The sequence below is a fragment of the Labeo rohita genome, chromosome 16 (genome assembly GCF_022985175.1).
Source record: "Labeo rohita strain BAU-BD-2019 chromosome 16, IGBB_LRoh.1.0, whole genome shotgun sequence".
NCBI classification, from domain to species: Eukaryota; Metazoa; Chordata; class Actinopteri; order Cypriniformes; family Cyprinidae; genus Labeo; species Labeo rohita.
The window spans coordinates 12,698,873-12,710,471 of NC_066884.1; the positions used below are offsets into that span (position 1 = coordinate 12,698,873).

The following is an 11,599-nucleotide window of genomic DNA, read 5'->3' on the forward strand; positions in this document are numbered from 1 at the left end:
AATTAATATATGAACTAAGCCTTTTATACTTTGAACTAAGCTCACGTTTCAAAATAAAAGTTACCGCATCCCAAAATTGCCTACTAATGGCATTTAAATATTCATAACCGATAAATAAAAAGTTAATGATATTAAAATACTGTATTTTGGACTATGTCGTTATAGTTATATCCAATAGCATATAATTAAAAATACTTTTAATAGAATTTTTTTCTTAATTTACATGTGGACTTCAGCACTAGCAGGAATACCTAAAACTAATATAAACATACCTAAGCCTGCTAGTATTTCTATGTTAAGGTGGAAAAAGTCTCCATAAGTAATCTATACATAGTAGTTCAACATACGTAACATATCACAAAAATAACATCACATTTAAACATCGATGTATTTTATTTGTATTTTTTTATTCTGTTTTATTTATATTATTTAGTTCAATCTATTTGAAAAGTTTATGAGGGATTTTTAAGGACTTTTATTATGAAATAGAATGAATTTCCCGTTACAGTCGTCACCATCCTACACCAGAAACACCTGACAGAACGAGAAATAGCTCAAACTGTAATTGACTGGCTATTCAGCTGCTGAAAGTTTGGAGTCGTTTGTTTTTTTTTTTAATACAAAATGGGAGCCTGTATGGCGTTGTGTTCTCTTGCGAGCTGTGTAAGTGTTCTGTTTTATTTTTCATGGCTTAGCTAACCGAGCTGCTACTTAACAGCGTTGCTAAATTGTTAACTGAATTGAACATAGAGAATAATATAACTAAGTAACCATATTAATAAAAAATAACATAATGGAGGGCGATATTTAAATAGAAAATGTGTGGTTTCGAAGAGTTTTTCTCTGAAAAAAAACGACACACGGAAGTGTGCTCATATTTGCATTGAGATTAATTATAGCAGATCCTCCATGGCTTCCTGACAAATAACAATGATATGATTAACTGAACCATTTATAGAAATTCTACAGCAGTGCAGGGAATGATATTTCAGTTAAGCTAAGTCAGCTGTTAATTGTTTTTGTATAATGTAGGCTTTGGTGTGATTTAGTCTTCTTGTAGTTTCGATGTGTTTTATTTGAGATGATTTGCTCATCAGGTCATACAGGTTTTCAGTTTTTGTAACTGAGAATAGCAATTTGGGTTCACCTGTAGTAATATTCCTCGCCCATTTTCAAAGCACTGAAACTTGCACATCATGAATTAAAGTTAGTTTAATACTGAGGTGTAAAGCTCTGACCTGTTTCTCTGAGATATAGCTGAAAACAAATGAGTTTAAGCTAAAAAATGTGGTAATAAAAGAAATTTGATAGAATATGTTAGAACATATGAATACATGCAGTACATAAATATATGTGACCCTGGACCACAAAACCAGTCATAAGGGTCCGTTTTTCGAAATTGAGCTTTATACATCATCTGAAAGCTGAATAAATAAGCTTTCCATTGATGTATGGTTTGTTAGGGTAGGACCAAAAAAAACCTTTAAAGCCTTTCAAGCTATCCAAATGAAGTTCTAAATGCATATTATAAAATATAAAATATTTGATATATGGAATCTGAGGGTGCTAAAAAATCAAAATAATGAGAAAACCACCTTTAAAGTTGTCCAAATGAAGTTTTGATATATTTACAGTAGGAATTTTTACAAAATATCTTCATGAAACATGATCTTTACTTAATTTCCTAATGATTTTTGGCATAAAAGAAAAATCAATAATTTTGACCAATACAATGTATTTTAGGCTATTGCTACAAATATACCCCAGCGACTTAAGACTGGTTTTGTGGTCCAGGGTCACATATTTGTATGTGTTGAATGCATTTATTATATTTCCAACATTCATGATGTTACTTGGAAGACGTAGATGAACAATATTAACTGGCTGAACTACTTTCATGTCTTGGTTTTAGAAACAAGTGACACAAAAGTTGTGTAATATTTCTGGTTAGATTTCTTCATACGTTGTTCAGCTGATCAGCCACTCCTAGCATGATTAACAGTCATGGTGAATGTTTTAAATTAACTTTTATACAATACACACGACTGGATTTATAAGGGTCAAAGTCTTTAACTATGATTTCCTCATGGTTTCCTGCAACAAACAAACAAAACAACTCTTCTTCCTTCTTCTGTGGCCATTTACAAATTAGGTCATGAAAATGAGTGGAATACTTTAATGGGGGAAATTCACGTATTCACACTTATTTTCCACTAAAGGAATTATTCATAGAGGCCAGAAAAAAAGTAGAAATCATTTGAACAAACATTGAAATGTAATTATACATGCTTCAGATTTACACATTGTCAATCTTTTTTCAGACAAAAAAACATTTATTTATCTGGGTGCAAATAAAATGATTATATTATATATGTTTTGATAATGATCAGCTCTCATTTACACATTTATTTAATATACTGCCATTTATTTTTTTACTTTCTTTTGAAAGAAATTAATACTTTTATAGTTGTTCCGAATTAAAAATGCATTAAACTGATAAAAAGTGGCAGTGAAGACATTGTTAAAAAACTATTTCTATTTAATTAAATGCTGTTCTTTTAAAATGTTCTATACTTCAAAGAATCTTGAACAAAGTGTATTATGGTTTCGACAAAAATATTAAGCAGCACAGTTTTCAGCATTGCTAATAATAAGAAATTATTCTTCATATTAGAATGATTTCTGAAGGATCATGTGACACTAAAGACTGGAAAAAGTTTATCTTTGTAGTCACAGGAATAAGTTGCATTTTAAAATTAGTAAAATGCAAAACTTAAAATAGTTGTTCCAAAATCATACTTTTTTGGTCCAATAAATGTAGCCTTTGTGAGATTTCCAAAACATTTAAAAACATTTTCAAAAAAATCTCACAACCCCAAATGATCTTTTTCAGCGCAATATACATTAAATTGTATGATGTTTTTCAGATTACTTTGTGAAATATGACCATTAAACAATAAATGCTTGAACTGGTGCAATAATTGCTCTTTTGTTACAGGCCTCGTGTTTGTGTGGCTCTGCTCCATGTCTGCTCTGTGGCTGTTGTCCTTCTTCCAATAACTCCACCATCACCCGGCTTGTGTTTTCTTTCTTCCTTCTGCTGGGGACACTGGTGTCTGTAATCATGATCTTGCCTGGCATGGAGACGCAGCTTCGCAAGGTAGGCCCACCATCAGTCCTCATCTGTCTCACTTGTGCTTTCAGTGCAGTGTGTTAATTTTCTGTTTCTAATGTCTCTTCAGATTCCTGGCTTTTGTCAAGGAGGAACCACAATACCAGGGTTGGAGAACCATGTCAATTGCGACGTGATTGTAGGCTACAAATCCGTGTACCGCATGTGCTTTGCTATGGCATGTTTCTTTTTCCTGTTTTCTGCGATTATGATTCGTGTAAAGAGCAGCAAAGACCCTCGTGCTGCTATTCAGAACGGGTAAGCCTCATCTGTTATTTATGAACCGTTATATTATGCTGTAGTTAGTGTATTATTTTCTAAATTAGTTCAATTGGATTTTGTCGTTGACTATTTTGTCAGGTTCTGGTTCTTCAAGTTTCTGATACTAGTTGGCATCACCGTCGGAGCCTTTTTCATCCCAGATGGAACATTTCATGATGGTACGTTTTAGATTGAACTATTCCGTTAGCACATAATAGAGCAATTTTCATTTTCATATATTCACATAGGGGAATACATAAAAGCAATGACAGCATGACAATGATGTTAAGCTCTAAATGCAGCAATAGTCATGATGATGTTATTCTGGGAAGCCATTGTCAAAACGCAGGGCTAAATTTCAAGGGATGCAGAAAACGCCTGGTCTCCTGCAGGGAAGAAGTCAATTACTTTTTAATGACCGTTTTGAATGTTATGAGATGCATGGGAAAAGACCATATTGAAAGTGGAATAGGATGTTATTATTTTTTCATAGCATATTAAATTAGCAGTGAGAACACGTTGTTACTGTCTTGCTGGAAATCTCACGGTGTGGAATTAAAGATGCAGAACGTTGTGTTCAGAGATCATGGGTGACATCCAAAACAAGATCTTGACATTAGTATGTTTCATAGTGAATTTAAGTATGAAAATACGGGCCCTTCAGAGAGTCATGTTTTATTAAGCATAGCTATAAATATAGTTTAAAGATTTCATCCAAAAACAAAAATTCTGTCATCATTTGTGACCCTGGACTACAAAACCAGTCATAAGTAGCACAGGTATATATGTAGCAGTAGCCAAAAATACATTGTATGGGTCAAATTTACTTATTTAATTAAATAATAAAAAAAATGTTCTGCCAAAAATCATTAGGATATTAAGTATAGATCATATTCCATGATCCATGAAGATTTTTTTTTTTACATTTCCTACCGTAGATATATCAAAACTTAGATATGCATTTAGAACTTCATTTAAATAGCTTGAAAGGCCAATTTCTCAATATTTTGATTGTTTTTTTTTTGGTGTTTTTTTGTTTTTGGTCCTATCCCAACAAATAATACATCAATGAAAAGCTTATTTATTCAGCTTTCAGATGATGTATAAATCTCAATTTAAAAAAAAAATGAACAAAAGAACATATATTGAGAAATGTCCCATTGTTGTTGTTTTTTTGGGTCCACAAAATAAAAGTCAATGGTCACTAGAAGTGTGTGATTACCAGCATTTTTAAAAAATATTTTCTGTGTTTCACTGAAAAAAATAAATTCATACAGGTTTGGAACAACTTGAAAAGAAGTAAATGATGACAGAATAGTAATAATTTACAGTTATGTATTTTTAATCAAATAAATACAGCCATGGAGAGCATAAGTACGGAGGCCGAGAAGAGCAAAACAATTCCGAAAACAAAATAACAAATTACAAACGCGAACGCAAATCTAAAAAACAAAAACTCAACAGCAATTCCGAAAACATTATAACAAGTCAGAAAACACAATGACAAATCCGAAAGCAAAATAACAAGTCAGAAAATGACAAATCAGACAAACCGGAAGAGGTAGGTATAGTCTGAGACAGCGCCATTGGTTTGAGAATAGATTACTGCTGTCTGGATGAGACATCTGTCAGTCAAGGTATACAAGAAGAACAGCAAAGTCGTGAAAGTTCGGAGATGGTCTTAAAGTAGCTCAGTTTACACTAATGCGAGAGTGTTTCTAATACAGCCTCAATGGGAGTAAATTTTGTGTACAGCTGTTTCGAGGGAAACCATTCCAAAAGTGCCTCCTACTGGCCGAAAATCCATTTGGATTATAGCCGTTTTCTGCTTTTGAACTATGTGTCTTACTGCTGTTGGATATAACTCAATCCCATTGAAATTTTTTTCCTAATAAAAAGACTGTTTAACTCTTAATGTTTTATTTACAGTACTGTGCAGAAGTCTTAGGCCACTAGTATTTTCACCAGCTAAAAAGTGGTTTAAAGTAAGTTATTTCTATCCTTTGCTGTAGTGTGTCAGTAAAAAATATTGGTTAACATTTCCAAACATTCTGTTTGCCATTAATTGTAATAATCTAGTGATTTTTGTTTGCACAAGGAGTCTGACAACAGCCAGTGCTCCACACTGAGATCTGATCTCACCATCATCCAGTCTGTCTCTGGAATGACATGAAGAAACAGAAAAACTGAGACAGACTAAATCTAGAAGAACTGTGGCAACATCTCGAAGATGTTTCAAGTAACCTACCTGCAAAGCTACCTGAAAAACTACGCACAAGTGCACATAGGACAAAACTACTTTAAACGCAAAGGATGGGCACATCAAATGCTTATTTATTTTAGTTAATAGAAGTTAATTAATATAGAAAATCTGTTTATGACATTGTTTTTGACAGGATCCTCATTTTATGTGCCTAACTGCCTAAAAATTTTAACAGTACTGTAACTTTGTAGGTGTAGGACTCTTAAAGTATCTTGGAGATGTTACCACAGTTCTTCTGGATTTAGTCTGTCTCCGTTTTTTCTGTTTCTTAAAACAGACTGGATTGAATGATGGAGAGATCAGATCTCTGTTTGCACAAAAATTCTGACAACATCCTGTACTCCATACAAAAATCTCACTGGATTATTATAATTAATGGCAAAATTAATGTTTAGAAATGTAAACTGATGTTTCCTACTGACACACTACAGCGAAAGACAGACTTTAAGTTACTTTAAACCATTTTTTAGCTGATGAAAATACTAGTGGCCTAAGACTTTTGCACAGTACTGTATATTTCCCTTTTTTCATTCCCAGTTGCTCAAATAGCAAAAGAAATGAGCCACGAGTGAAAAAGAAGAAAAAATAGAGAGATAGGCTACTGATAAAGGCAGTCAGAAGAAAACTGTGCCAAATTTACCATCACTCCCAAAGCCGCTGTATTAGAAACACCCTTGCATTAGCATGAACTAGTTTTTTGTATTGTGATTCAAGGGTAACGTAATACAGAGTACAGTGTTGTAAATGTACATGTATATTTTTTATTCCACAGTAAGGGCAATTCATACAATACATTTAAACTGAGCTACTTTAGGACCATCTCTGAACTTTTACAACTCTGCTGTTCTTCTTGTATACCTTGATTGACAGATGTCTCGTCCAGTCAGCAGTAATCTATTCTCAAACCAATGGCGCTGTCTCAAACAAAACCTACCTTTTCCGGTTTGTCTGATTTGTCGTTGTGTTTTCTGACTTGTTATTTTGCTTTCGGATTTGTCGTTGTGTTTTCTGACTTGTTATTTTGTTTTCTGATTTGTTAGAATGTTTTCGGAATTGTTGTTGAGTTTTCCGAGTTGTTATTTTGTTTTTTAGATTTGCGTTCGCGTTTGTAATTTGTTGTTTTGTTTTCAGACTTGTGATTTGTTTTGCACTTCCCAGCCACCGTACAAAAGAGACTTCTTTCATAAACATTTAAAATTTAACTTACCCCAAACATTTAAAGGCTAGTGTACTAGGATCAGTAATTTATATATTTAATTAGTAAAAAGGCTCGTTTTTGATTTTTATGTTGTGGGTAATGAAAATGAAAATTGTCATTAATTACTCAACCTCTTGTTGGTCCAAATCTGTAAGAACAAAAATTAAGCTATTTTTGATGAAATCCAAGGGATTTCTGACCCTGCATACACAGCAATGCAACTGACACATTCAAGGATCATTAAAATAGTCCATGTGACATCAGTGGTTCAACCTTAATGTTATGAAGCTACCAGAATAGTTTTTGTATCTAATCATTTTTGTATCGAAGACACAGAAGAGAAGAAATTAAGTAACATAGTTATTTTTGTTTTCACGCAAAAAAAATTCTTGTAGCTTCATTAAATTATGGTTGAACTACCTTGAATGTGTCAGTTGCGTTGATGTCTGTGCAGGGTAAAAACTCTTAGATTTCATCAAAAATATCTTAATTTGTGTTCCGAAGATGAACAAAGGTCTTAGATGTTTGGAATGACATGATAGTGAGTAATTAAAAACAGAATTTTCATTTTTGGGTGAACTGTCCCTTTAAGCTCATTTTACCAGTAGGCTACTAAAGCATAACTTCTCTTTTTTTTTTTTTTTTTTTTTTAATGACAGTTTGGTATTACTTTGGTATTGTGGGCTCCTTCATGTTCATCCTGATCCAGCTCATCCTCCTGATCGACTTTGCCCACTCCTGGAATGAGGTGTGGGTGAGGAACGCTGAGGAAGGCAACAGCAAGTGTTGGTTCTCGGGTACGTAGAGATCAGATACACTGCAAGCCACCCTGTACATTACAATAGCTTTGCAAACAGGTGTGTCCCAATCCACTTTTTTAGAGAAAGAAACATGAGACTATTTCCTATGCCTGCAGGTCTGTTGTTCTTCACTATCCTGCATTACGCTCTCGCCTTTGCTGCAATTGTGCTGTTTTATCTCTACTACACCAAACCCGACAACTGTGCCGAACACAAGTTCTTCATCAGCTTCAACCTTATTCTCTGCGTCATCATATCTGTGGTTTCCATTCTGCCCAAAGTGCAGGTAAAGGGAAAGTACTGAAGCACTCTCTGCATCCCAAAAACAACACCATATTAAGATATTAAGCAGCGTTAAGACCTTGAACGTAAAGCAACAAACAGGAAATGACAAAACCGCTCTAACTAGCTGTTCCCAAATATGCAACTGCCTCAGCACACAAATCCTGACATGAATGCTGATTTATAATAATGTGCATAAGAAAACAGCCTCTCCGTTGTACTGAAGGTCATCTACTGTTTACATTAGCCTCCAGCTTTTGTCTTTTTAAGGAAACTTCTTTGTTTCCTTCTTTGCATACAGAATATCAACGCTGGCCTGCCACAACAGACACGCTTTCTTCTCTGTGCCAGCCTTTATGAAAATCTGCGGTTTACATTCAGTAGTTTCATACGAAGGTAGATAAAAACAGATGTGTGCTGTACTAATTATGTTTCTTCATTTTTGGATGTGTTTGCAGGATGCCTCACCTCAGTCTGGTCTGCTTCAGTCCTCTATTATTACTCTGTATACCATGTATGTCACCTGGTCGGCCATGACCAACAATCCTAGTAAGTTACATACCAAAAATAATCTCAGAAAATATTCACTCTCTGACTTTGATCTGTTTTCATTTCATGAGCTTTCGTTGTGCTCCTACTCAGGTTGATGCAATTTTTTGGTGAGTTTTGTGGTGGCATATAAAACAGATGCTCAACCTTTGTAGTCTCCTAATGCTTGTTACCGAATAAAGCCAAATTATCTTTTAGCATCCAGATTTTGTACATTTAACCCACTATTCCCTACATTCTGTTGTGGTCTAGTAAGTATGCCTATTAGTAATCTAGATAAGATTTAAAAATGTGATTAGCTGACCACTAGGTTTGATTGTAGACTTTAGTAGGGGAGTATGTGATCGATAGCTGTAGTTGCATTATATTACGTTTCTGTATGTTCACTTTTAAACCTTTCATTTGTCTGGCTCCACCCATAGATCGTGAATGTAACCCTAGTTTACTCAGCCTGGTGTCCAATATCAGCACAACTGTGGCTGTGCCTACAAGCTCCCCTGGGATGGTGCAATGGTGGGATGCTCAAGGCATTGTGGGACTGGTTATCTTCCTCTTCTGCACCTTTTATGCCAGGTATATTAAGCAAAACAAACATTTTTGAACTTGACTTTTAATTTTTGCTTTTTATTGAGCTCTTGTTGCTATCAGTATTTGCTGTTAAAATGCATAAAGTCCATCTCAAGTACATTTCTACATCAGCTACTATAGTTAACTGGTGTTTTCTATGGTGATTCATTGTACATTACAATTTGACATTCACAAACAGAGGCATGGGTTGATTGATTAGTGCTGTCACATGTTGACACCTGTAGGCAAGGTCCAAAATTAATATCTACCAAGCAGACACTGAGAGTTCAAATTAATCTTCGGAAGTCTAGACAAAAGAGTAGCTAGTTAAAAGATAACTTTAACCTTTAAAATGGTCGGTAACATTAAATGTGTTATTTTAGTAGTTATAGAAATGTTGCTTCTTAAATAAAAGAATAGTTCACTCAAAAATGAAAATTACCGCACGATTTACTACCTAGCCATCCTAGGCGTATATGACTTTCTTCTTTCAGATGAATATAATTGGACTTGCATTAAAAAATGTCCTGACTCTTCCAGGCTTTATAATGGCAGTGAATGGGGTTTAAAATTTTGAAGCCCAAAAAACTGCGTCCATACATCATCAAAAGTACACCACACAGCTCCAGGTGGTTAATAAAGGCCTTTTGAAATTAATGAATGTGTTTGTGTAAGATAAATATGCGTATTTAAAACTTAATAAACTGTAAATTCTGCATGCGTTCGTGTAAATGTAGGACGTAGGTGTAGCGTAAGCTCCGGTGAGAATGTGCTAGTCTCGCGAGAACCGAAACTTGTTCATATCAAAAGCCAGTCTCCTGTTGGCTTTTATCAAAATCCTTCGACAGTTTTGTGTTTTATACTTCTAATTCATGACCGGTGTTTTGTTTTGTTCTCTCATCTGCGCTTTAAAGTTGTCCAAATGAAGTTCTTAGCAAAGCATATTACTAATCAAAAATTACGTTTTCATATATTTATGGTAGGAAATTTACAAAATATCTTCATGGAATATGATCTTTACTTAATATTCTAATGGTTTTTGGCATAAAAGAAAAATCAATAATTTTGACCCATACAATGCATTATTGACTATTGTTACAAATATACCTGTGTTACTTATGACTGGTTTTGTGGTCCAGGTCACATATGCTAATTTGGTGCTCAAGACCCATTTATTACAGTTCTTGAACTTTTTTTTTTTTTTTTGAGACTCTTTGCTTAATATAAAGTTAAAAAAAACAGCATTTATTTAAAATCTTTTTCTTTACTGTCAGTTTTTATTAAGTCTTTTCTAAATAAAAGTATTAACATTCGACCCCCAAATTTTCTCACTTAATTTGTGAGAAAATGTTACATTTTGCCATATCAGAAAAAACACCCTCTCTCTCCTTGAAACTCTGCCCCCAATCTAGCTTATCATCAATTAAATATGAATAAGAGAAGTGAACATCATTGTCATGCTAGTGTCCATCTGATGTATTTTCAGCATCCGTTCATCCAGTAATGCTCAAGTGAACAGGCTGATGCAGACAGAAGAGGGAAAGGGCACTGTTGGAGGAGAGGAAGTGGGTGAAGATGGACTGCGGCGCGTAGTGGATAATGAAGAGGACGGTGTCACGTACAGCTATTCCTTTTTCCACTTCCACCTCTTTCTGGCCTCTCTCTACATTATGATGACACTCACTAACTGGTACAAGTAAGTGCTCATTCTTCCACTTTTTCATTCTGAAGTGAACTGAAAAGTTAACTTTTTTTTTGAAGGTGAAGTTTGTAACTTTAAAATACTTTTACCTATCACATTTAAAGGTATAGTTAACATTATAGGCATCATTTATGCACCATGATGTTATTCCAAACTTGTATTGCATTCTTTTATTTTGATTCTTTTAATTTTGAAGGCTGAACTGATCATTCTTTCATGCAGCCATAAAAAACACAACAGAACTGTGCCATAGACTAAATCTATGGTCTAAATGTTTATTTTTTTCACATCTATCTTCAGACCTGATATAACCACTCAAGCCATGCAAAGCACTATGCCTGCAGTGTGGGTGAAGATCTGTTCCAGCTGGCTTGGTCTAGGGCTCTACCTGTGGACACTTGTGGCTCCTGTCATTTTCCCGAATCGAGACTTCAACTGAGCTTGAATATGTGAGAGAATCTCACCCATTCAAGCTGGTTATGTTTGTGTTGTGTTAGAAATATTACGATCTCCAAAACCATTAAATAGCTAAGACTGTAAGCAATTCGATTCTGAAACAGACAATAAGTGACTAGTCTTATAGACCTAGGTACTTACACATTTAAAAAAATTGCATGGACAACAACAAAAGTATATGATGCCATGACAAGTATTTAAAAAAACGACATTTAAGTCTGTTTCAGTTTTTCAGTAAATTAATACATGATGTGAGGATTACTGCTGTGCAATTGTAATTCACCATTAGATTTTTCCGTCTTGTCATTACTGACACCTGAAGCACACTTTTTTTTTTTAAAGTAACAAA

General features: G+C 34.3%; 1 protein-coding gene across 1 annotated transcript; it reads left to right on the forward strand.

Moving 5' to 3' along the window:
• Window positions 1-513: 513 nt before the first annotated feature.
• Window positions 514-11,599, forward strand: serinc2l (serine incorporator 2, like). The gene is made up of 10 exons (XM_051131664.1): window positions 514-663; window positions 2,999-3,160; window positions 3,243-3,430; window positions 3,533-3,612; window positions 7,554-7,691; window positions 7,811-7,980; window positions 8,435-8,525; window positions 8,948-9,098; window positions 10,579-10,788; window positions 11,095-11,599. Exons 1-10 carry the CDS (start codon window positions 625-627, stop codon window positions 11,231-11,233), a joined length of 1,368 nt encoding a protein of 455 aa, XP_050987621.1. The 5' UTR covers window positions 514-624; the 3' UTR covers window positions 11,234-11,599.